General features: G+C 39.3%; 1 protein-coding gene across 3 annotated transcripts; it reads right to left on the bottom strand.

Annotated features, from left to right (window-relative positions):
* On the bottom strand, positions 1-26419 carry TRA2A (transformer 2 alpha homolog). 3 transcript variants are annotated; one of them, XM_064444432.1, is made up of 9 exons: positions 26193-26414; positions 17232-17543; positions 16819-16952; positions 14991-15090; positions 11759-11947; positions 2568-2683; positions 1952-2059; positions 1161-1228; positions 1-986 (listed from the first exon to the last, which is right to left on the bottom strand). In XM_064444432.1, the coding sequence occupies exons 4-9, from the start codon at positions 15021-15023 to the stop codon at positions 976-978; spliced, it is 525 nt and encodes a 174-aa protein (XP_064300502.1). In that variant the 5' UTR covers positions 15024-15090; positions 16819-16952; positions 17232-17543; positions 26193-26414; the 3' UTR covers positions 1-975. The 3 variants fall into 3 exon arrangements, with proteins under 3 accessions (XP_064300502.1, XP_064300501.1, XP_064300500.1); XM_064444431.1 differs by lacking the exon at positions 17232-17543 and having other exon boundaries at positions 26193-26419; XM_064444430.1 differs by lacking the exon at positions 17232-17543 and having other exon boundaries at positions 14991-15162; positions 26193-26415.
* Between the last annotated feature and the right edge of the window lie 1434 nt (positions 26420-27853).

The following is a 27853-nucleotide window of genomic DNA, read 5'->3' as shown; positions in this document are numbered from 1 at the left end:
TCAGTAGAATTAACTTTTATTGAAGGGGGGAAAAAAAAGGGTTTACATGTAGTTGTAGGTTTTTCCATCCATACTTGCAAAACTCCAAAAACGACTGGAAACAGAATTCGCTTAATCATTATTGCAATACCAAAAAGTTGGTGAGTTTTGTTTTTTTTTCTCCATATGAACAGCAAATTATATAACTAATTGGTACGTTCAATAAATATTTTCTCTCCTGCACCGATTAAGGGGAAATATTCAACCAAGTACAATAAAACCCCCCAGATTTTTACAGTTTTAACTTCAAACATTATCCACTGTGTAGCAATCCAGAAACTTTATCTATAAACCACAGCTCTAACTTTGAGTGTACAAGGATCTATCTTCCCAGTCAAATACCCGATTTTGCCCTAGTTCAAACTGCCTACACTCAAAGTGACTACCTGACAAAAATAATAATTAAAAAAATCCTCTGGTTCATGACTATCTAAGTAAATTTGTCATTACAGAAAAGGCTCAAAGTTGTTACTTGTTTATCAAAGTAATAGGTAAACATTTTAACAGAAAGATTAAGGAGTTACTTGGAAATGCAGGTTTATATTAAAGTATCTGAGTGTGTATATTACATATGACATGCAAGCTTTAAAAATATCAATGCTCTCTTCTGATTAGTCAGGAGTCCAATTGTTTTAAAAACAAAATAGGAATGACTTCCAAAACGTATCAGCACTTTGGGTTCTCTATTTCATTTTGCTTAAGATGTTTTACTACACAAAAACTACAACAATTACAATATTTAAGAGTATTACAATAAGGAGGGATGGAAAACAGGAATACTTCAACTGAAAACATGTATATTCTAAATGAACCAAAGATTTGTAAAAGAGCTGGATGGAGGACGAGGAAGGGAGGAGGGGAAGGAAAGCAGTAGGGAAGCTAAGGTCTGAACTTCGTATTTAAAAATCACATCCTCAACTGTAACTCTTCTGATCTTCAGTAACGCCCTGGGGGAAAAAAACAAAAGACAATTGCTATAAATTAACTGCACTCATATAATCTCAGCTTTAATGTGCCTGGCTTTTTTGCTCTCCCGTTCAGAGTTTCCACTGATCAATTAATACTAATAACAACAAGGTTTATGCCAGCCAGATTCTATTTATTCACTTGAATGTACTCACTTGGACTATAGGAACGGGATCTTGATCGTGATCGGTATCGACTATAATAAGGCGATGGCGATCGTCTCCTTTAAAGGAAATTAAAAAAGAAACCCAACAACATCCATTATGAAAGAAGCCTTATTCACATCATTTCTACAGAACACAACCATTTCCTTAGCACTGAAAGACTTGGCCTGCATGAATGATTTCAGCTTTATTTGGCTGTGGCTTACAGTTATTTAACAAATGCTTTTATATTTCTCTATTTGATGTGTTTAAAACTGTAAGATATTCCCAGGCAAAGAATTTAATAAACTCTCACTAGCCTTGCAAACACATGAAGTGCTTTTCCAGATGCCTACAATTCTTGTTGAACAACATTCTCTGAAACAAGATAACTTTCAAAATGGCGAGATGGTTATGAAATGTCAAGCATTAAAAATCCCATCTACAAATAACCCCTTTTTAAACAGCACTGTGTGTCAGCTGTCCCCAGTTCTATATACAGCATGGAAAAATGAGTTCCCCCTTTCTATCTGTCCACCAGGTGCGCAGGGCACATGCTGTATCCCCACCTTCAGGTAGCAAAATTAACCCCTTGCCCAACTGTTGCTGTATAACCAAATTACATAAACACTGAAGATTATGACTACTTTAATATCACAAAACCTAACACAATGAGGTTCTAACACATAGCAAGCATGTATGCAGAATCCTGCTATGAACCGAGTAATATTTTTTGTCACCTAATTTTTCAGTTTTTCCAACAAATTCACTGTTCCTACAGAAATAAAACAAAAATTAGGTACCTGTATCTGTAGTCATATTCTTCATATCTGTCATATCCTCTGTCATACCCCCTATCATAATATGAGTCACGGCGGCGACCTGCTCCACCACCACCACCTCCTCCGCTGCTATTAGGGAAAAAGCAAAAAAATTACTTTAGATATCTACTCTTCATTTTGATTTAGATTTAAAAGCTTTTTTTAAAGCTTTCTTGTAAATCAGACACTTAAGACTATGCCATGAAACAATCTAACAATGAAACATTTAAAGAAAAACACCTCTAAAAAAACTGCGGAAAACCCACCAGGGATTTGAGCCCAATTCCCATCAAAATGAAAGGCAAACAGGCACCTCAGTATTTCAGTAAACTAAGGGTGCATTGACTGACTGTGCTGCATAGATATTTTTGAAAAATACCTCCTTACATATTTTTTATAAATAAACTACAGTAGGATTTAATAGTATATGTGAACCAAGTAATGCATTCTTTATATTAATAACTTTGTGATTAAATATGATTGGCCTAACTCTTAATATTTCCAAAAAGTATCTGTAGCTCTGTTTCTTCAACCAGACTCCACACACTCAGTTTAAATCCATTTTAGTCCCATTACAGGAAATGCATGAAATCCTTACTGTGTTGGCCGGCCCATGTAGATGCCTGGGGTGGGTGTATGTGCTCTCTTGGTGATTGAGTAATCCACCCGAATCCTCCGGCCATCCAGCTCCATACCATTTGCATGCTCCATTGCCTGCAGGAGAGACAAGGAACAGGGATGTGAAACCCGCAACTTACTGGTAACTATGGAAGGCTAGGCACACCACACATTCTTTTCCATCAGAAAAACAAGTCCTGATCTTGTTTTATTTAGAGTGCATACTAGTGCCCCACTGTGGCGAACGGCTCATCTCTGTCCCCTGGCCCATTTGCCGGCAGTGTTACAGGACCGCACTGGGGTGCGGGAGTAACAGTAACGTGACACACAATCCCTTCTTAAGAGAGCACGGTGCTAACCACTAACGCAGTCACTTCCCCTAGACTTTGTCTCCCACCCATCAGAAAGGTAAACTCAAAGTCAAAACAGCTTTTACTGAAAACTGCATCTTTCCTGCCGCCGTCTCCGACCCAGAGGGGACGGGCGGATTCAAAAGCTGTGCAAAACAGTGGCTTCCTGTAGGGTGCATATGGCCGGATTACTGCTAGTCGGCTGCCATTTCATGCTCTCCCAGCCTCCTGCCATCTCCCTTACAAGGACCTACTCCAGCAGAGCTTAGTAAAATGGCGGGTTCAGCCTACATGGATACCTAATTACAACCTTCCTCCCCACTCACTCTCACAATAGCAGCTCGCTAAAGCGATACACATAAGGGTCTGCGCTTGAGAAGCCTGTGCCTTCAGACCCGCCGCAGCCCGTGCACATACTCTCTGGGTGTTCTAGCCCCTGCTTCTCTAGTCTTTAAGAATCAATACAATGGCCTTTAACAACTCAAAATCATGAAAATACTTTTTCAAAGGAGCACAGCGTACTTTTGAGAATTATATTCATGCAACACTAACTTAAAAAACAAACCAACCAACCCACCACCTTAAGAATTTAACAAACAGTTAATGCTGGACTTAAAAAAATATGCTATTAAAATTAGCAAAGCAAATTTTTTTGATCCTTTTATCAGCTGCTTTAAGATCTCTGAAATACTTGCACACACCACTCTAGTTCATGACACTAAGCACAGCACTTAGCCCAATATATATTATTTTCATTTTTCATGTGAGGAGAAAAGACACTGTTACAACGTTGAGTTAAACAAGATCACTTTGCTGTTATTTAACTGTGAGGAAAAATACACAACCTCAAAACATGAAGGTGCCGCTAAGCAGAGCATTTTTTTCTTCCTTTTTCTTTAAATAATGAAACAAACAACTATTCAGAAAAGTAACTTTTTGCAGCTAGCAAGAATCTTATTGAATTAACATACAAGTTATGGAGGAGGAAACAAAAACCTGACACCACATGATTTAACCGTCCCCAAACTGGAAGTGACTGAATTATCACTAACCTATTCAACTACACTTAGCTCGTGTTTTAATAATGCTGTTTGTATCTATACTATATCGCCACCTAGTGAGTTATGTTCCCATATAAAAATGTCAGAACTACATTTAGCTAACTGCAAGGCAGAGCCAAAGAGTATTTCAAGTCTTTCAACATACACTAAAGTATGCTTTGTGAATAGAACATGATAATTAACTTTAGTTTCCTAGCCTTCAGATTTTCTTTTTTTAAAGTCCTGTTCCTCAAGGATGATCTAAATTAAAATAAATCTGTGCACACATCCTAGGAACCTCTGTGTGTGCAAACCTAAAAATAGCTGGCTGAAAAATTAGGTTCATATTGAAAAGCATCTTTCTGGAAATGCAGCAATACGCAAGTTTCTTGAAGGGTAAGGAATTTTCTGCTTCATGGAATTTTTATGTCAGATCAACAACTTGCAGAGTAATAAGCTTAGCTGACAAGGAGCCACCTCAAATCCAGAACATCTGGCACCTGTGGTTTAAGAGCAATATATGAGCAAGACAGGTGAAGAGTTAATTCTGAGACTCAATAGTTTTGGAAGTACCAAGAAATGAGTTACATTTCAGTGGACAGAGATCAGTTCATAGCTACCAGTCTGCATGAAACTCAGCCACCCTGGTCACAACGTCTAATGACCTATCCAATATAAAAACTTCAATTTTCTTAGCTTTTGACAGTGGTCAGCAATAACTGCTAACTAAAAAATTTAAAATAACTATTTAGCAGATATACAGACATAACAAAGCCTTTTACAGTTCTGACTGCATCCCCCAAATGCAGAAAAGCCAAAACCTACAGTTAGCCATTACGAATGACAATAATTGATAGTATGTATCACTCAGTCATTAGCAACTGTAAATTCCTTCCAAAGACATTTTCAAATTCTCTGCACCATTCTTAATGTGCACATCTCAAGCCTTTCAAACAAAGTACTGAAGTTGACGTTATTAGCTAACAACTGCTGCAGTATGACCAAAAGCCCTATTTGAAAACCTGGTTTCAGGCAAGTGATACAACAGTATTTATTTTGTACAAAGGCTGTAAAAACATATTAGTGATTCTAATTACTGTCAATATTGTGTTTTCTTTAAAAACTGAAAGAGTTTATTATAAAATTTTGGATTTTACAATTTTAATAGACTAGCATGTCATTTGAAACAAATTTCCGTTTGCTTTCTTGCTAGTTTTGGGTACATATGAATGCTGTGTTAACAACATTTAAACGTCAAAGGGAAAAAACTACACATTTGCTCTAAAAATGCAGAAGACATTCTCAAATATTATTTAAAAGATAGAAATGTATTTTTCTAGACCATCAAATGAAACATTTTGAAGAGAAAAATCAAACTATATTGCGGTTTAAGACACAATACCCTCTTAGGAGCCTTTAACTGTCAACTGTCCGTTTTTATTTCAACTTGGACTTTCTTCCAAATACCTGAACATTGTTAAAAGACTTGTATGGCTTTTGCAAGATGACAGTAAGCAAGCAAGCAAAGAGGATTCCTATAAATATTTATTATTGGTTTTGGTTGCAAATTTGAAGGCAAAATTTACTTTGTAGGCCAGAATATGCCTCTGTATGTTTGCAGTCAGAAAACAGAGAATGAGGATTAGGATTGGCACAGATAATAATTCAGTCTTAGATTACAGTTTTAAACCTATAGCAATCTGTCCGTAATAACAAAACTTCAAATTATTATCTGTAAGGTGTTTGTTTGACAAAATGAGCAGTTCCCAAACTACAGGATCACAGCCTCCAGTGGCTCAAAACAGAACAAAACAAGTTTGGGAACACTGAACTTTTAATTATCTGCACAAACTTACACAGGTGACTGAATTAGTTAAGCAATCAAGAATTCACTGAAAGATATTAAATAATCTTTCAGTCTGGATAACGCCACAAAGTGCAGCCTGGACAAGAAAACAATGTGGGAAATTTCTGGAACCTGCACTGTGGTCACTGGGGGAAGGGTATGGGGAGGAAAGGGGGAGAAGGGAGGGAGAGAACTTGACTTGGCAGAGCTGATGTCATGCTCACTTTATAGTTCTACTACAGAGTTCAAGATACCATTTGTATTGTACAAAAGACCATCGAGCCTTCATTTCAACTGTGTCTAACTGCTTTGAATTACTTCAATAATGTGACATCACTACGAGTTAGTGAAGTGCAGACTGGAGACAGCTGAAAAGTCAAACATGTGGCAACTCATTTTGAAACTGTATTTTCACAATTTAAAAATAACTATATAAGTTACTGTCTTTTTGCTCGCTGTGGGTTTTTTGGGGTTTCTTGTTTGGTTGTTTTTTTCCCTGAAGTCCTTCCCATATTGTATTTAATGCCACATCTCCACTGTATCACAGGTACAGCATCGGATGAACAGACATACTAGATTAGCTTTTCTCCCCCCAGTATACTGGTATCACTAGTTCAGGTCTGGATTTAACAAGGACATCTGAAAGGACAGTCTGAAAAATAATACAAAATCTGATGGGATGACAAAAGAAATTAAGAAACCCAGCTTTTTACACTTACTGCCAAGTTGAATTCAAGTGCCCATGTCACCTTTGAACAAGAGTAAATTAATATTCTCTAGTTTGAGGGTTTGTTTTTAAAAATGTTGTTAGAATATTGTCAATGATAATATTTTTATATAATTTTCTGAGCTTAAACATCTATTGATTAAATGTATTCTCTTTAAAGGAGTTTCAGAATCAAGAAATAAAAGATTTTAGAGAACCAGCATGAGTAACTGGGTATGTTTCTGCAAGTATTAGCAATTCATGGTATTTCAGAGTCTCCAGAAGTCTGTAACTTGTAATTCCAAACATCTGAGACCTTCATGTGTTCTTTTCTGATGTGTCAAGGGTCCCTTTTAATAGCACAAACAATACTTAGAGCATTTCTTCAACAAGCTATGGGAAAAGCTTTGGTCAATAATGATACTTTAAGCTGGTCTGCTTGTACCACAGATTAAATGTCTTGCAAATTAAAATGCTAAACCCTGTTGTTATTCCAGTCTTTGGCAACTAAATTGTATTAATAGTTCGGCTTATCTGTATAAAGTTTGTCTTGATTGCTAATGAACACTACTTTAGAAAACAGTTCTGAAAAACGGTCAGAACTGTAAAGAGCATAAAGCTAGCATCAGATAACAGAAAATTCCACACTGCAAAAAGCTCTGTAGCTAATGCTTCTCAGATGAGTTCCTGGTACACACACATTGTATATTCATAGTCACCTCAGTTTAAACAACACCTAATACTTCCTATTCTGAGTTGCTCAAAAGCTGCATAGTGGCCTATGAAATCCCTGGTAACTGTAGTAAAAATCATCTCCCTAAAGCAGCCAGCACCTTTTACTCATAATCCTCTCAGTATATTGTTATCCCTAGGATAAATCAATCCCCCCCTCGCATCTGAGTACATACAAGTTTGTGTTCCTCTAAACACCAGAAGAAAAACCTAATATGATGGGCAGGTGAACATCCTCTATTGTTTAGCAAAAATATTGCAAAGCTGCAATATTACAACACTGGCTTAGTGCCAGTGTTGCCGATACTGAGAACCACGTAAGAAAGAACCCCAATCTTGAGAAACAAGTCTTCAACAGATATTTACAGATCTTGCTCTTTGCATAACGTTGTACATGTGGTTCTGAAGACTTAGCAGAAGGGTGGCCAACATAAGACAAGACACTTGCAACACACAAGGCAAAAAAGCAATACCAAGTATTACTTAGTGAAGTTTTTTCCTCCAAGAAAACCAACATAACTTCACAAAAAATGAAAACCATTACACCCGTAAGAAAGAATACTCTCTGTTCCAGAAGCAAGGTAAAAAACATTAGCTTTTCAAATAGACTTTGAACAAGCACAGCTTTTTGTACAAGCCACCATCAATCCTCAACATTCATTGTCTGCTATCACACTTTGAACTAAAGACAGTGTCCACAAGCATCTTTAGTACGACTGGAATGTAAAAATCTAGTCAAGTGCTATCTTGCAAACATTAGACCATTGTAATAAAAAACATCTAATGGAAAAGGGACTTTCTGTCAGACCGTAATGTTTCATCTCAATCTCAGAAGTTTCAAACACAGTAGAAGAGATTCCACAAGAAATCTCCTTCAGAATGGATACATGCATCCAACATTTCTTTCCCAGTCCTGTTAAGGTTGAATGACTGAAGCTACTGTGATGCTCTGACAGCTGCTCTACCTAGTAGTTATCAAAAGTTAAATCTCTGCTTCTCTTTATAACCAAGATGATCACAAACAGCCAACAACAGGGCTGCTATGGTGTCATAATCAATCTGAAGTTCTGAAAATCTAAAACAGCTTAAGTGAAAATAAAAATTTACTCCTGGCCCTTTGGTATTTTTAGGACATTGCAAAGCATTACCTTTTACAAATGCTATTTTACATTGTCTCTGGATTTCCACAACACAGAGCTAACTGGCAATTCAAATGTCTTTGCCACCATATGGAAGTAGAAACATTGTATCATTTGGTTTCAGAGTCTTGACACAGCAACATTTTAGCCAGCTCAACAACTGATCCAATTTGTAAGAGCGGTAATCAGTGATGAGGAAGATGTTGAGGGATTTCAGCTGCAACAGAATCCACAGGATACTGATACTGACCTATGTTCAACCAAGTTACGAAAGTTTAAACAGAACTACTCAATTAATTTAGTGGTGAATTTTAGTATTAACAGTGTTTCAGAGCATGTCAGCAGAGGAGCTTCCCCTTGTTACCCCTCTTGGAAGGACAATACTGAAGATGATGAGAAATTCTTGTTTTTCTGTAGAGTTCTACACATATTTAATCCATCTATGACTGCTTTAAAACGTCTGGAATTTAGTTCAACATCTCATCCAGAGTTTTATATTCTCTTTATTTGGATGCTTAAGGTGTTGGGAGTTTGGGGTTTTGGTTTGCAGTTGTTTCCGTATTTTTGTTTAGTAATTATTCTGCTTGGGGTTTTTGATTTTAAGAGGAAAGGTATTTACTCAGAACAAAAGTAATTCAAGTGTCATTGCTTTTATGCATACTCAACTTTTCAGATTGGATCTATCTTCAACACAGAGAAACTTCATGTCCTCCAGTGTTCCCCTACAGGGCCTGTCACAGAGTTTCACACCTATAGCTACACCCCCTTCTACACCAGCTGCCACTTATTGCCATCTTCAAATCTCTCCTCAAGGCCCATGAAATAAGTCAAATGAACAAGTTTTTCTCCTGTCCTTTTTGCCAAAATACTTAAGTTATGTAAATTCTAAGTGTTAGGAGGTTTTGCGTCCTTGCCCCCGTTCAAGCACTAGCCTGCTGTGGAGAAAAAAAATTGGTTTTATTACATTCCCATTTATTTCAGTTCCTGCTTAAGGTGCTCATCTTTATTTCTGTGTTTCTGACTGCAAGTAATATCCTATTTTTTTCTTTGCATTCCAGTTTTGTAGTATCTGCCAAAACAGCTTTCTACTAAACAAATTACTTCATGCTATTTACACGGAACATTTTAAGAAATGCATGGTGTCATGCATGACCATTGCCCATGGCAACTAGGAAAAAAGCCCCACTTCTAAAAGACATACGAAGTTGGAAACTCTGCAAGTGTTTCGGATGTTAACTGTTCTACAAAACAGTCATGTTTTCAAAATCCCACCAAACTCAAGAGCGCAAATGAATACAAGGCTAGAAGTTAGAAGACAGTAGGCCACTTAAGATGGATATACAGCTATACATTAACTCCGCTCTGAACCTGTCCAAGTGATAGTGGGAAAATACAGAACAGACACTAAATGAAGTTTTGCGTCCTTTTACTTACCCCTATAACCTGCACAGCCACACATTACATACATTTACAAACCCTACTCTTCCCATCAACTGATTCCTCTGTTGGTCATACCAGAAATCAAAGACCAGAACTGAGTCTAGTTCAACCAAATCACCCATGAAACATTTTTTCAGTGAAATATCAACTAGCATCACAGTTTTCCTTTTCCAGCTACTGATAGTACGTTCCACAGCTGTCACCCTCCCTCCCTTCAATGCTACATGAGAGGAGTTATATCTAAGCATTATGAATATACTTATCAAATATACTCAGAATCAAAGAGCAAATCTGAAACATCTGCCTAAGACTATTAATCCATTTAAAAAAATGCTTGAAGTCTGTGACTCAGTTTGCCCAAAAGAAAGAGATAATCCCACAGTGCAGGCTTAAAGAAAAAAAGAATTTTTTTAAAGAAGGATGCATCTTTACTTTTAACAGCAATCTCATCTACAAATTTCAGTAAATGTCGTAAAGTTCACAGTATCCTTACACAGGGAGAAGAAAGTACTGCTTACTGTGGTGAACCATAACACAAGCTGCTGCTCATATCCTTTGATTCTTTCCTTACATATCAATTTTACTAACAAGAAATCAGTCCAGCTGTAAACAGCTACCTGTATTAACTAGCAAAGTCACTGACCAAGGCACATATCAAGACAAACCTCACTATGGAAAGTAAATTGAATCTTCAGAATTTTGATAGATACAGAAAATTACTTAGAAAAGTCAGCTTTCCAAATAGTTCAAAAATACTAAGAGGCTTCTATGTCTGTCTAAAGATTTACTTTCATATTGAAGTAACAGACTAAAATCAAAGCACAATGCTCATTAGTGATTCAATAGTGATTTGATTCATCCAACGAGACCTGGAGGCTGGAGAGCTGGGCTGAGGGGAACCTCATGAAATTCAACAAGAGCAAGTGCAAGGTCCTGCACCTGGGGAGGAACCACCCCACACACCAGTACATGCTGGGGGCTGAACTACTGGAAAGCAGCTCTGTTGAGAAGGACGTGGGAGTGCTGGTGGACAACAAGCTGACCATGAGTCAGCAATGTGCCCTTGTGGCCAAGAAGGCCAACGGTATCCTGGGATGCATTAAAAGGAGTGTGGCCAGCAGACTGAGGGAGGTTATCCTCCCCCTCTATTCCACCCTAGTGAGACCACATCTGGAGTACTGTGTCCAGTTTTGGGCCCCCCAGTTTAAGTAGGACAAGGAACTGCTTGAGCAAGTTCAGCGGAGAGCTATAAAGATGATCAGGGGACTGGAGCATCTCCCTTATGAGGAAAGGCTGAGAGACTTGGGTTTGTTTAGCCTGGAGAAGACTGAGGGGGGATTTCATCAATACCTATAAATATCTAAAGGGTGGGTGTCAGGATGATGGGACTAGGCTCTTTTCGGTGGTGCCCAATGACAGGACAAGGGGCGATGGGCTCAAGTTGGAACACAGGAAGTTCCACCTCAGGATGAGAAAAAACTTCCTCCCTGTGAGGGTGACAGAGCAGTGGCACAGGCTGCCCAGGGAGGTTGTGGACTCTCCTTCCCTGGAGACATTCAAAACCCGCCTGGATGCATTCCTGTGCCCCCTGCAGTGGGTGTGCCTGCTCAAGCAGGGGGTTGGACAAGATGATCTCCAGAGGTCCCTTCCAACCCCTACCATTCTGTGATTCTGCAAATACAGACAGCTCATACTGAGAATTTGCCCAAGCATCTGAACACTGAACTAAAATGCTCATCTGTTTAAAAGTGCCATGTTGTTTGAACAAAATATTTTAATTTAATCTCACTATGAGAACCTGCTAGTGAATACACGCTAAATGTTTCAGGGTTAATTTGGTTTTTGTTTTACAGAGATATATTCATGAAGACAACAGGCAAAGAGCACACATGTCAAAGGTAGTAACGCATGAATTTACCTCTTTAGAATCATCAATTCTCTCAAAATAAACGAAAGCAAATCCTCTTGATCGTCCGGTCCGTTGATCATAAACCACATTGACACCAGTCAAAGGTCCATAACGGGAAAAGACTTCACGCAAATCTCTCTCGGTAGTATACAAACTGAGACCAAACACTCCAAGACATGTATTAGGATCTGGATTAGCCTGGTAAGACAAACATTCAACTCCAATTACGTTCATAAAAAATAAGTTATACATTCTCATATGAAAATTTCTCAATTATTAAAAACTTTTATTCCAAGGAAAACTAAACAGTTTATTACAAAGCTTGCCACTTCAGCAGTTATCACGCCAATTTTAAGATGCTTTCAAAAAGCAACTACTTTCATGATTTGCATTTTAGAAAAAAGACAAACTTACGTTGGTGAAAAACTCAAGGTAATAAAAATTAAGCATTCTGATTACAGAAAAGCTATAGAATAACAGGAACATATTTTATTAGTATTTCACACTCGAATCACCAACAAGCTGCATGTCTGTGTACTTCACGTCTGTACTGAGAACAGGTCAGCCAGCCTCAGCCCTCACCTTCAGCCTTCCCACACAGTCACCACTGGTGCTAAAGAGTGCACACTGCCTCCAGCTGCACACACTAAATGCATTTAAGCTCCTAAGCACAGACAGTTGAACTATAATTTAGCTTCTACCAAAACTTCCTCATCCCTCAACATTTCCTGTCCAACTATACTGAAGGTCAATATTTGTATTTTAAAGTTTATCTCCCTCCACTTGTAAATTTGCTGCTTTCATCTAGACAGCAGCAAGTGCTGAAGGCCAGTTCTGTGAAGTAATCCAAAAGCATGCACACTGTTATAGAGCAAGACTCTTGATTCTTTAACACGATGTGGGATACAGATCTACTACTAAAGGAAGTCAAATAGGGAATTATACAATAGTACAAGGTACAATTTCTCTATTAGGCTCAAGGTTTCTCTACATGCCACAAGTTCATCTAATGCCAATTCCAGTGTAAGAATTAGTGTGAACAAAATTAACATTTTTTTCAATAAAGCTTCTGGCACCTGTTATACTACATGCAGCAAGTTAAAACAGCAGCAACAGGCAAATGGATTTAATGTTTCTGCTAAAATAATAACTGGAAAGTTGTCACAGTTGAAATATGTATTTCAGTTTCAGATTTTCAAAGCCACTGATGCACAGCAATGTACACATCAGAGCTTGCCTTTCAGCCTAATTCAAAGAATGAACAGGTTTAGCTCTTCTGTCATGTTATTTTCAGAGCTTTTGTTCAGGAATCCATTGTGAAAGTAAGACGCCCGTAACTACTCGTAGATCTGAAATTTATTTCTTTCTATCTGCCAAAGTTCAAACTTGTGTTTCAAGACATGAATCTTCTACAATTCCTTATTACAGTTGAAGACGACAACAAAAATTGGCAGTGTGTCATTTGAAAGTTTTAATTACACAGGTTTAGGTTTCTTTTTTAATCCATATTTCGATCTGATAATTCAGTGGCATTAACAGCTATACTCCTTTTATTACTGAAACTCTCGTGAGCTTAATGAAGTATCTCAGTCTTTTAAATCATTGTTTGGACAAGTCCCTCCACACAGTACGCATCAGTAGTGTCTTTTTTTTAACATCTCCCTTATACTTAAACCCTACTACCTTTTCTGAGGCAAGTACTGAGAATCAGTCCACACACCCTGAGCGACAAGTGACATTTACATCACCACTGGAAGGCCTGAACTGACTGTGAAGGACTAAATGACAGCTTTTGCATTAGGATTTTGTACTGTCTCCCATCAACACAGTACTCAAGCTCTCTCTACGAGATCAGAAGTGGCAAAATTGCTACCAATCGTTCTGGTGTCTTTAGGACCTCACTAGGATCCTCACTTCAGGGGATTCGAATCTGGTTGATTTGAGTTTTTTGACACTACTAGAATTACTCCTTAGAATTAATGTGAAATTCACTGTGAAAACAAGTTTTGTTTCACAGAGTCATTTCCAAGGCAAAAAGGCTTCTTCAGAGCAAAATACTCTTATATTTCCTACAGTAGTAAAGTGGATTTATTCATCTTTCACCAGAAATTCTGCTAAACCTTTTGAAATTCAGTTATTCATGCCAATTTTTCCAAGACATTAGATTCTGTATTTACAACATCATGATTACACACTGGCAACAATGCACAAAAAGTGGAACTACGAACGTTGCTTCACAACAGCTTAAGCCACTGCCCTTAACAACACTTAAGCACTGCTGAGTCTTGCTGTTTTCCACAGACTCTTGTCTTCTCCCTTACACTGGTATTATCTGGTCCTGGTGAGCTGCTTCACCACAGTAAGCCTGCAAAAAAACTACACTCATCTTTGACAGAATTAGTAAAAAATTGGAGAAACTAAACCAGATTAAAACTAAAAGGATCAGGAAAGTACTGTGGCCCTCACCAAGGGAGAGGCTGAGCTGTGTGTAACAGCACTCATTTAGATCGGCCTGAAGTGATGTGGAACCAGAAGCTAAGGCACCAAAATGGATTATAAAGGTGGCCACTAGGAGAAGTCTCTCAGAATGATGCAAGATTAGTATCCTAGGTATTAGTTGGTGTGCCTATACTTCCTCCTGTCCATACAGAGATACTTTACGTTGAGAGGCTTACTGATCCTTTCATAACTGTAAATTTTTCTAGTCTATTAAGATTTACACCTAACATAGGTTTATTTCTTCAAGTTAAACCAAATTAATTACTCAGAGGTATAAAATCACAAGCAACCTTCAACATAATATGCTGTATGTTACAAGCAAATAAGCACTCAATTTTCTTCTTTGGCTGCTCTAGTCAATCTTACATTAGCAATACTGTCAGGTTGCAAGCATGCCAGAAAAGGTCTCATTTTTGTGAAGCGTACGTGTACTTGGAACTGTAACAAAAAGAAAATCAGACGGGTTCAACTTCTAGAGCAGACAGAAGCAGATGTAACTCTATCTGCCCATACTGACTTGCAACGGCATGGTTTTCAACACATTTTTACAACTGCCCTGCCAGTTGCAGGCCCAAGAAATAAGTGCCCAGATGTAAGGACAGAGATTGCTTCCCTGCCCCCAAATTCCCATATCCTCCAGTGACAAGAGTGCAGGTCAAATTCAATCTGCAGGTAACCTGGACTACACTGATGTAAGCAGCAATTGTTTTGTTGATACTCAGCCTTGATGAACATGACATACTCTGCTGCCCGTGTGCCTTCTCCTGTTGGACATTGGAGAATGACTACGGCTCCTTCGACGACGGTATTCTGGCGTGTACGATCTGCTTCGAGAACGTCTCCTATGGGAATGAGAATGGGAATGGGATCTGGAACGAGTGTAACGTCTGTGCGAGTGTCTTCTGGACCTGGATCTTCAACAAAGAGAAAGCTTTTAGTTAGGTCATACACACAATACGTATTGAATTGTTAGCCTTATATTTCCTAGAGAAAAATCTTTTTCTAAGAGGCTCTCAAAAATAGTTACGTTTCTTCTACTTTGCACACCTAAGATTGCACAGATCTCTAACAACCTGCTTTGTAGCACCATTTTTAACTTTGTGAGAGTGCTTCTGGCATACAATGAGGATTATATTCATGACAGTTTTCAGGAAGTTCAAAGTTTAAACTTTTATCAGCTTGGCTGCACATATAACTAACACTTGCACAATGATACAGAAACCAGATATGGCACACTGAAATACCGTCTTGGCTGAAAAATTGAAAGATCTGGCAGCACTACAGTGCTGCAGTATCTATAAATGAAGTTCACCTAGGCTTGAAAATTATTCAAGACCAAAAAAATAAAACAAAAAAACCAAAAACCACCTGCTTAAGTCCTCAATCATTTATTTGCAGACATCTATGCAATGATAATGTCAGTTTTAAACAGGCATTGTTCCATCCAAGTTTCATGATTTCATACAGGCATTATATCCTAACAATAGGTAATTAGTTATCTGGCTAAACATTGCAAGAAAAGAAGTTATAACAGTAGGCTGAACTTTGTGAATTCAGAGCACTGTAACTCTTTTTTGGCTGCCCTGGTATGAAGTGTATAAATAGGGAAGATGGATTACTGATCTCTCCCAGGAACTGGGGAGGAACAACATAATACTGTACAATTCCTCTTCCCCCCTCCAGAGCTACAAATGCTGTTTTCTGGTTTCTCTCTCCATTGATTAAAGAAGGATTCACTAGGTTTCCCCATTTTCACTAGTATGATGGTACAAGGGAATAGAGAAGATAGGTAGTATAAGCCAGGTAATATTTATGACATATTTAGAGAAAAAAACCACATTCCTCCTCTGTTCTGAGCAAGCTCTCTCACAGCTAAGAACTATAAAACTTTGCCTCTGCACACACACACTTGGGGAAGAAAAGGACAGTGAAGGACATGTGCAGCATTAAAAAATGAATTTGAATCTTAAAGCTCCCATAAATCAAGAATATATCCATACCCAATTTAACCCAGAGTTTTCAGATTTTGTTTTTAAAGCCTCCAATGAAGGAATGTCAAGAACTTCCCCAAGAAGCATCTTCCAACATTTCCAAGAGTTACAGAGCTTACTCCTTTTAGCTAATCCAGACTACCTTTGCTGCAGTTCTCACTTGACTTTTCTCTTTTCCCCCCCTAAAAGAGATGTCCACACAAGAGTTCCCCACAACAAAGACTTTGCAGGAAGGAGGCAGGACCTTTTACAGAATTGAGATGTAATCCCTTCTGAATTGAGATGCAACCCCTTCTCTCTCTTCTGGAAGACATAAACCTACAAATTTTAGTTGTGACTTCTACATTACTTCTATTTATATTAGTTTCTCTAGTCATACCCGTGCATATTCATACTCATGGAATCTTTCCCCAACTTCGTCCACCTACACAACTACCAACATGCAAATTAACATAGCCCCGTTAATACATCCCAAAAGGTTTATAATTTTTACAAGGAGAAAAGAAATCTCATCAATGTACCAAAAGAACCGGCAGAAGCAGTAACACTGAATTAACATGAAATACTTCCTGGACATACCTTGATTTTGATCTTGACCTTGAATGCGATTCAGAATGTTTGGAAGCCCTCGATGGACTGCGAGATCCTGACCTGCTCTCCGATTTTACACGAGCAGGACTCCCAGCTGGAGATTTTGACTGGGAGCGAGACTCCTAACAAAAAAGACAGTATTAAAAGTGGTATTGGTTGTATAAATGCCTAACTCCTAACATTTAAAGTACAGTAATTCTATTATATTGATTGCTCCTGAAAAACAAATGGTTAGGCAATACCCTCCAAAACAAATTTCATTTTGCTAACCCACTGTTAATATTGTATGCTTTCCTCAAATAGGTCCCTGCTTGAACCAGATCACCAATTCTCTATTAACTAAGTAATCATGCAAATTCATCTACAACTTGATCATACAGACACTGGAACATAAACCATACATTTACTTAACCTAGGACCCATTCATTCTTCCAGATTCTTTTAATTCTACTTCACTCTTGCTTTCTACTTTTCTTCATTCTTCATTGAGTTTTTCATTTTTCATACTTCGTGTATTCTTCCCCAATTCAAACAATTCATTATAGCCTTAAAAAAATATTCAAGTGCTTCTATCTGACCAATCTTCTGTTCAATTTTTTCCCCCATTCAATTTTAATTTTCTGATCTTTAATACTTTTCATTAGCCTTCTTTTATCTTGATTTATCTTCCACATTCTTGGAAAAAACTCTTCAATCTCTTCACGAACATTAACCTTAATGGAAAAAGAACATTTAGTATATTTAAGCACGTGGGGATTATAAAACTCTGCTGGAGTTCAGATGTTATCTACCAAATTGAAAAGCCAGCAGGTAAAGTGCAAGAAACTATTTTATAAAACAACTTTTTAAAAAAAAAAAAAATCTTTAAAACTGTGTAAGTGTCTATGTTCTAACAATGAGCTTACTGAGTTCTCAGAGTTTTACTGTATTTTCAAAGCTACCCTCCTCCCCTTTCAGATTTTTGTAAGATACAAAGATGCACTAAAAACTAGTTAGCACAAATATAGTAAAGTATCGGTATCAGTAACTGTGATTTCCCCCCTAAAACAATAACTATATACTTCTCAGTATCAAATATCCCAAATTCTACTCCTACATATTATTACTAAGACACTCTGAGTTTGACAGAATGGCCAAAGAAGATTTCCAGTCAAAACCTATCTATGCATATACTTACTCACATAATACATGCATATTGATATATGCAACGTAAGTTATTTTTCTTCCTCGTTGTTATCTTGTTTTCCTTGCATACAACTTAATCAATATAAAACAAGATGTATGATAATAAGAGTTCAAAGCAATCCAATAAAGGTAAAGACATTAGGGTTTTTTTCTTGCATGGTAATACACACAAGAGAAAAACTAGGAAAACAAGCAAACAAAGAGCTGGTTAGGACTTCCTTATGTTTTATAGCGTACAGCATTTCTAGGGAGCTCAGCTATAAAAAAACCCCTACAAAATAGCATGCTATATACATCTCTAACTTCACAAAAATGTTGCAAAATTCTTAATGAAAAGAATACATAGCAAGTTCTCCTCCCATAAGCATTACATTTCATGCTGATTTGCATCATTTCTCCTCCTGCCTGTCCTCACAATGTTTTGCTCAATTTGATTCATACTCTGCCTATGTCCAGATTTACATTTTCTTTTGCAGTTAAATTCTTCAATACTTTGGACTGAAGAAGTTCTTTTCAAAGGATGCTGTCCTCACATTTCAATACAATAAATCCACCAGAAATGGAACCTGAAAGACTCCTCACTAACAAGTATTACAGCTACACTACCTTTCACCTTTACCTTGGTAAAAAGGAAAAGGGACACATGGAGAATGTCATTTATTGGGATGATAGGCCTGCCAAACTTATCAATGAAGGCCAAATTCGAAGCTTGGCTGTGACACATGGAGCATGTAATCAGGACGGCATTACAGGTTACCCTTATTAAGCTGGCTATCTGCTGATCTAGCTGCACGACTTTCACTGAAATAAAAGGATGTATGTGCACTTAAACATTACCAAATTTTATTTGGTGTTTTTATCTTGCTTTTTAACGATCTCGCCTGTTTTTGTACTCTTCATAGTTTGATAGCCTCCTTAATTCTTCCTTTTACACTTCATCCCCTGCAACAATTACCAATTTATCCAGGAATTATTTCAACTTCCCTCCCTAGTAAAAGTGACCAACAATATAGAAAAACATTTATTGTGACATCATTCAGATTTAGAAAACATCCTTCGATAAAAAGATAAAGTATTCACCCTCCTCAGTCACTCCATGCGGATACTGTGTTGTCCATACTTTTTACATTTGAAAGATCAATTCTTGAACAAGAATTTTGGAAACTTGAACAGACAAACCAACCAACCAACCCCCCTCCCCCGCCCCCAACCAGATACTGCACAATCTAGAGGTGTTGGGAGGTGCCAAAAATACCAAGAAACCAATCACTCCCATACAATGTAAAAGTTAGCTTAGTGTCCTTATCTATTCAACTGAAGCATCTTATGACACCGCCCATAGAGTTTCTAATAGCATCAGTTATGACAACAAATCTGTATTAAGTTGCCAAAAACAAATGTTACAACATTTCATGTCGGTCAGGTCCTTTTGGAACTATCTGTTTAAGCCCTTTAGGGGCTGCACTCACAAACATATGACCTTAAAATTGGAGTGACAGAGGCAACAGCGTAAGTTCTCACACATTTAAAACTTCCTCAAACAAAGGAACTATAGATGTAAACTGCAGCTAAAGAGAGATTACCTGTTAGCAGTTGCATACTGTGTCTGTCATTGGCAGGCAATTACATCTCATCTTCTGATGCAACATAGATCACCTAGTTATATCTCCTATAGTGCTTCAAAAGGAGAGACTACGGGAATCGCAATAATCTGCAAGAGTTTAAGGACTTAAGGATGATGCTGAAAAAGTATCTAATAAGAGTATCAGCAAGACTACAGGCAGGGATTAAGAGATTCAAAGCTTCATGGAGTCACAAAGGGAGGCTTTAAAGAATTTTCCTCCTCTGCTTCCTACTATAAGGAAATAGTTAGCAAGCTGTATCTTAGTCTATGTCATAGACCAACCCAATTGTTCTCCATAAACAATTTCTATCCATTCTGCAATATGAATTAGAAAATCAGTTAACACTCTTTCTCAGCATGTCATCTTTAATGAGATAGACACCTCTATTATCCAAAGCACTAAAATATCTCAATTCTGTACTAGTCTTTAAGCAATCTATACATTCTGATCTTAGCTCCATCATTATCACAGAAATCTACTTAAATATTGCTTGAGAGAGAAAGACTAACATTTCCCTCTGTATCTTCAACATTTTTTTATCTTTCTGTTCTGAAGATCCTCAGTCATTGAAGGGCCACAGATAAGGCTGTATTTCTTAAACTCAGCTTCTCATCCCACAACTGCTTTATAATAACAGCATGTATTTTAATGCCTTTGGCTTTATTATACAACTGTCCAGTCACTACTTTCACTCTTACAAACTTATAGGCAGATACTCATTGTGACCATGTCAAACTATCTAGATTTGCTGTCACTACAGTCTGTAGAAGAGACAAGTCAGCTAACTTCCTAATATTCTTCAGATCAGACCTTGCTTTCAAAACAAATACTACATCTGTCAATAACACTTTTCCCAGGGCAAAACTGAAAAATCAAAACCCCCCACAAAAACAAAAACCACACCAAAAAACCCCACCTAAAATAATAACTAAAAAAAAAAGTCTCAGTTGTAACTGTGTGCTTCCTCAGAATCAGATGTGGTGGCTTCCTCAAGTGCATGCCAGGAATTGGGATTAATGATTCATCAAGAAGTGGAACTTGGAGCCAAAGAAATTATTGTAGGTAAACAAAATCTAGAAACTGCAGCTTCAGTTACTGATTCTCTGGATAAGATGATGTACAGCTAGAAGCATTTAAAGAGAGCACCGAAGAGTATTTTTCATCCTTTCCGCTTTTTCTTTCCCAGAAAGAGCAATACGAAGCAAACTGGTAGAGAAAGGATATCTCCCTCCCCGCCCCCCCAATTACCTCATGACCACATAAACCCAGTCATTGAACAATTATCAAGGACTTCAGATGATCCAGCTGAGCAAGATGTCCATCATGTCAATGCATTTGATCCATACTGGTACAACTGCTTAAACCACATAATTGATGCAAGTTATATCTACCCTTTATCTTCCTCACATCCTTTAAAAGAAATGCTACTTTCCAATATAATTACTATTTTAAAAGCATTTGAAACACTTCTATGCAAAGTAGAACTGCAAAAGTCTTTACAAAGTATTCTTTCAATTCTCCACCTATCATGAGAGGGTATGAGAAAGAACACGAGGGAAAAAGAAAAAGACAAAATTTTTCGTTTACACGACCCTTCTGTCCTGAACTTGTTATGCCTTACCTCACTTCGCATTTTACCATTTCAAAGTGTGACAGAAGGGCTATCAAAATTTAAAGCAAGACACTTAATAAAAAGAATTAAATAAGCTTAAATTAGGCTTTCTATAGCAAAGCATGGGAAGAAAAAAAAATATCAATAAATCACACAAAAATTTCAGTTGAAATGTTTGCCCTGGTTAAGTAGTAGTACACATGGGATGAAAAAAGGACAGGACAACAAATAATCTAGCAACACCATTAACCCTGCAAAATCATAGTTCAGACTTTACAAAAATCCTGCTAAAAACTCCTGCCCAAACTCAAAAAATAAATGAAGTCAAATTTTATTAAGGGGACAGAAAAATATAAACAGTCAAAAAAGAATCAGAAATTTAGCAACAGCCTACATACACTGGATAAAACTCTCAACTTAGTGACATCTCATCTGAGAACAGACAAGATTATATTTTAACCACTGTTTTGACAGGAATATACCAACTTCCCCTGAAACTCACAAGAGTTCAGTAATTTTTGCTTCATACTATGTTTTGTCTCTCCATACTAAAAATCAAACTGATCCCTTAGCTGTTCATCTATAAATATTTCAATAGTATACCTAATAAGCTTCTGTATAAAAAGCAACTCATGAGTTGTGCTATCTTGAAAACATGTATATTTTCAGTTACCAACATCAGCAAACTCCATGCATTTCTTAGTGATACTGCTCTGATTAAAAAGGGGACGGGAGAAGAAGCTTAAGCACTCAACTTTTTGAAATTACAATTAATCTTCTCACTGAGGCTTAAAAATATGCCTCTTCAGGAAGGGTTCTGTAGTCACTCCTTTATCACATACGGAAGATAGGAAACAGAATTTGTTTTCAAGAAGAGCAGCCTTCCCAGCTGACATGGTCCAGAACAGTCTAGAATTTTAAGTCTGATTAAGAAAAAAAATTACTTCCAGAAAGTCTCCTTTCCCACACTGACCATTAGAAATCACAGGGTGATCACAGCACTCTCCAAGCAAATGCAGAATTCCTGAGCATAAGCAGACCATCATGCCTGTATTTCAAAGGGTATGGAAAGCAACATGCCTGCCTTTCCACAAAGATGGCAGATTGCTAAACTGACTCTTCACACACACACCCCCCGTTTGTTGTGGGGTTTTTTTTTTTGTTGTTTTTTTTTTCTCCAAAGAAATGATCTGAAAGTTGATCAGATTTAGGCAACTAACATTAGAACACATATGAAGTTAAATATTTTGCATACAAGCTTCATGAAGCAAATAAGACGCATTCACAGTTAAGCTAACCAAAAGCCACTTGCATACATTTGAACTATGCACACTTCCTCCAACAAGATGGTTCACATGCAAAACCATATATTTCTTCAAGTGCTTTGTTAGACTGAGGTCACTGTGAGATTCTGCACAGAGGAGGAAGAGCATCTCATTAGAATGAAGGAAGACAACCGATGTGGAGTTCTAAAATGGCATTCTATCTTTGTTCTGATATAAAGTTTTATCTATTTAGAAAAGCAGCACGTTAACACTGGTACAAAACTACTAAACCTTTAATATTACAGAAATCAAACATTATCAGAAGCTCAAAAATAGCTGATCAAAGTTTCAAGCGCAGCTTCTGAAGTGCAGTTTTGTTCAGACTCCAACTTGTTCACTGCTCTGGGAAACATTTTAATAATGTTGCATCACAAAATGCACACCAAATGAACAATCTGTTATTAAAAATAACAAATATGAGAGGACATAAGAGTTGCCTGTCATCTGCCAGCAATAGAAATAAAAAACCCTCATTTGTCTAACTGCTCACAAAGAACATTCAATGGTGACAAAATCCTATGACTTTTCCAAAGTGGATAAGCAGCATAACTTAAAATCTTTTTTTTTCTTCTTAATGTCCATAACCCTAGCTCTAGCACATCCACTATATTTCCAATTCTTCTGTCAATTTCTTTCCATTAAATCACCATGCTTGCTTGAGGGGGAGGATTTCTTCTGCTCAACCAGCCACATTCTTAATACAGAACTTGCTTAAGTTGAAACAAAATGACACAAAACCAGAGCAGATATTAATAAGCCTGAGCATATTTGATTAACAGTTGCTTTAAAAAAGTCAATAAAGAAATGAGTGAGCTCAAGAATAAAAGATAAAATCTCTACAATGACTTTACCCAACACTTCAGAAACGCAAGTTTTATATAGCACAAATTGTGCAATCTCATTGGAAAGTTATTTCCATTATTCTAAATTTCCTGTTCAAATTAACATTATGATGTTAAAATCATAAACGATGGGCAAAGCATATACATGGACAGTATCTTAATGCTGCTAAAAACAAGGGTGTTTTTGTAAAAAAACCCAAGGTTGTGGGAAAACGAAAAAACTTCAGTCAACTATCATCATTTATATATTAACATTTTTTCTTCACAAAGTAGGTAGCAAAACAGGAAAATGCGTGCTAATTAATCTCTCTCTAAGACAAAACTTCATACCTATCAATAAGCACCTTCATCTTGGTATCAGACTTCGTCACTACTTGCAAGAACTTTCACTGAAGTGCTTTTGGGACAATATGCAACTACATGGATAGAATGTAAGAGGACTTAAACTTTACTTAAACTCCCTTACTCCTTTGGCATTTAGTTGTTTTGAAAGGGTACACAGACGACTTCTTTGTGGCTGTTTCCAGGACAAGAGGTTCTTTACAAACTTTTCCCCGTTCTGCAGTCTTTCTCCCACTGAAAACTTATGCCATGCTCTCTCAGTTCCATGTGCCTGCGTATTGCAAACTGAAGCACCAGGACATTCAGTGTGTAATAATGCTCTATCCAATTGGGAATAGCAGACTAAACACTAAAGCCCCAAAGTTACCCATGCTTAATTTTATGGCTGTGAGGACTTTCAGTGAAAATGTTACATCCTGAATTTAAGTTTCCTATTTCAAGTATTTTAGTAGCATCGACAACAAAAAAAGTATTACTGAAGAAAAAAATGAATGGCTTACAAGTGTTCTTCATTAGTAGAAAACCTAAACAAAGTGAAGCAAGTACCTGCCGTTATGTTCAGTTATAAAAAAAATACCAGCAGACAAGACACTGCCACACACCAGATTGAGAAATTCTAGTGTTAGGGATAGAAAAGAATAGTTTTCCAAATGAAGACTCAACACAGTCAGTAGCTCTTTCCAACAGTAAAGTTTCCACCACAAAATACCCAAGCCAGCTAAGAAGTAGCAGTCACAGAAACTGCTACGTAGGACTTTTCAGACTTCACATACTCTCAAAACATTAGCTTACTTCTACATGTGGCAGAAGGCGTGCAGATATACCGAAACCACACAGCTATATCAGCTTTGTAACACGAACAATAGGTCCATCAAGGAACCTAATACAAATGTTCTGTGGATGAGCCTAACACAAATATTTCCTAACAATAAGCAGTACAGTAGGAATACAGACAAGAAAATAATTGGTAAAAATATAAATCTTACTGGAAAATGGGAAATTGACCTAAAAATTAAAAAAAATAAGGAAGTATACTTGTTGCTCAATTTTCTCAGACTTAGTTGTTTTTCCTTTCAGAGATTAGCTATATAGCCACTTTGTCCAAAAAATCAACACGAGAACAGATTTTGTTCACCTCACCTGAGGAACCAGCAGCAGTCACTGCACAGCCAGGTACAGCACACTCAGCCTAGAGAACTTGGTTTTTTTTTTGTTTTACTAACACCACAGAGGATAACAATATTTGTGTAAAAATAATTATTGGAATATGACACTGGCCTTCCAAAATTTCATTGCTTCTTTCCTCAGGCAGTAATCCTATATAATTGCAAGGCTGCTGTCACTGGTTCACCAGAGAAAGTCACCAAAAGGATGCTCAGGTGTTCCTCTAAAGCATCTCTTAAAGAATGGACAAAAAAAAACCCCAAAACACTGAAAAATTAAAAAGAATAGTGATGGAGTGAGGACAAAGCACATATCTCATTCCTGCTTCAAGGAGCTTCTAGTTCCTGCTTGCCCTGATCATCACTAAGGAAGAAAAAAAAAAAAACAACACAAAAACAAACATTGAAAATGGAAGGGTCCAGTATTCGTGCACATGAAAAACCTGAGCAATCAGAGAGAAGAAACAGGCCTTACAAGGTTACAAAACCAGAGTAGCTTGTTGAAAGTCTTCGGCTGCGTGATCAATGAGTTTCAACGGTTTAACAAGGCCATACCTCCCCAATGGCTTCAGGAAGCCCGGCCCAGGGAAGGTCCTGTTTAGGGGCCAGCAGCCAGGAGAGGCAGCGCACCTCTCACAAAAGGAGCCGGTCCCTCCTCTCTCGGGCGGGCGGAGGCCCCGGCTGCACCGCGCGGGACGGCGCTGGCCCAGACGCGGCCGGGAAGCCCGGCCGCCGCTGCCCGCGGATGGGAGGAGGGCCCGGGGCCGCGACCCGGCAGGCAACAGAGGGCCAGACAGCAGGACGGCTCAGGATCACAGCAAGTTAAAAAATAAAGCTGGGAGAAACGCGAGGCTGCGGCACGGCCCTGAGCCCTGTTCTTAAAAGGAAAACCTGGGCGGGCAGGGTGGGGGCGAACTCGCAGAGCCAGGCCCCGCACCCTGGCGGGGGGGTTGGGACAGAAGGACGCGATGGGAGAGGGAAGCGTGCGAGGGTTAAGGCAGCGGAGTTCAGCTCCGCGCCGGGCCAGTTCCTCAGCGCCGCGTCGTTAACAAAAAGGAGGGAGGCTGGGAGAGGAGAGGGGGGCGAGTCGCCCACGGCCCAGTCAAGACTTGGGCGCCTGAAGGAGCCATTTTAGAGACAATCCGCGTTGCCCCCACTCCTGCCGGGCCTGAGGAAGAAGAGCGCCCCCCCCCACCCCCTCCCGTTCCCCCCACCCCCCCGGGTTGGGTCACCCCCTCAGCACGGCCCGGGCAGGGACGGCCACTCACCCTCCCCTCGAAGTTGTTCTCCTCCACGTCGCTCATGTCGGCAGAGTCTTGGCCACGGGGCTGGGTGAACGGGGACGCTAGTCCCGAGCAGCAACTGTACCCGCGGCCGCTACCGCTATTATTGTTGCTGTTATTATTATCGCTACCGCCACCACCTCCCTCCCGCCACAGCCTCCCAAACCGTCTCCCGCAGCAGCGCAAAATGGCGCCTCCGCTCCGTCTGCGCCCGACACCCCGCGGGGGGCGGAGCCCGCCTCGGCCCGCCTGTCACAAAGGAAGCGCCGCCGGCGGGACAGCGAGCGCGCCTGCGACAGGCTTCGCGGGGGTACGCCGCGCATGCGCAGGCCCGTCCCGCCCCCCCCACCTTTCGCGCTCCTTGCCGGCGGGATCTCTTTCTCTCTCTCCCTCCAGGGTATCTCGGGGGCGCGCCACCGCGGGAGCGAGCGGGCCGCCCCGCCCCGCCCCGTCCCGCCCGGTGTGCGGCAGCCGCCGCCCCGCGTACAGAGGCGGCCTCGCTCCGTAAGGCTGCTGCTGCTGCTCCTGCACGTCGTGAAAAACAACCTTGCTGCTCGTCTTCGCCCCGCCCCGGTGCGTTCTGTGGGGTTCTGCTGCTGCGCTGCAGGAAGGGATGTCTAAAGTTAATACGTTTAGGTTCCTGTTATCCGTGGCGGTTATGGCAAAAGGTTGTTCAACATGCAAGGCTGGAAGGTTGCTTTTATTGTACAAATTTGAAAGTGAACCCATGTGGTTTAGTTTTGAATGCTTCTAGAAACAAAGGCATAAATTTCCACTTGCAGTCCTGAGAATTCCCGTTTAACAAGGATTTTGCTGAAAGGCTTATCTTTTTGCTCAGCTGCATTGCAAGGGCTTCCCTGTTTCTCCTCTGTATCCTGCATGTTTTTGGTGCTTCTTCTACCAGTATGCACCAGACCTACAGCAGGGAATACCTGGCAGGCAGTAGAGACTCAGCACCAAGGCCAAATAGGTAGTTCCTTTGGTCAGAAGTTTTCTAAAGATGACAAAACAGCTAGGCTTGCTCTGCCTGTGCCAGGAAGCCAGGAGAGCAGGTGAAGATTGCCCTTTCCCCAGGTAGTGCCTGTCCCCCCCTCCCCCCCTTCCCAGGCTCTTGCTTGTAATGGTAGCAGAAAGCTCAGCTGCTGCTTCTGCCCCAACTCTGTATCTTCCATGTGCTCCTTCAGGGACAGAGAGTTTCCCTTTGTGGCTGAGAAGCTGTTCTGCCCAAATTCCTGTGCTGGTTGATGCTCATTATCTTCAGTTCACTATGGTTGTAACCAAGGAATGACCATCCCGAGTGCTTGTGTGAGTGAGGATTCCCGAACAGGAATGAGGTGCTCAAAGGGTGATTCACAAGCAAGAGATGTTTCCCTAGACATCAAAGGTGTGGCAACACAGCCCCGTGGGCGAGGTGTCCCGGCGGAGGAGCCACAGTCAGGCTGCTCATCCACATGAAGCTTGACCCACGGCTTGAGGTTCTATCAGAGCCTTGACATAGGCTCGTTGTTACAGAAATGGTTCATATGATCTTGATTATTTCTGGCAGGCTGGAACTGTACATGCCAGCCTTTCTGCTTTTTGCTGGGTGAATCAGAAGTAAATAAGTAAAGAGTGAATTAGCTCATGATGGTAAAGGAGACATTGGG

The sequence above is a fragment of the Phalacrocorax carbo genome, chromosome 2 (genome assembly GCF_963921805.1).
Source record: "Phalacrocorax carbo chromosome 2, bPhaCar2.1, whole genome shotgun sequence".
Taxonomy (NCBI): Eukaryota; Metazoa; Chordata; class Aves; order Suliformes; family Phalacrocoracidae; genus Phalacrocorax; species Phalacrocorax carbo.
The sequence above is the reverse complement of the archived record's forward strand: the minus strand, read 5'-3'. Positions and strand labels throughout refer to the sequence as shown.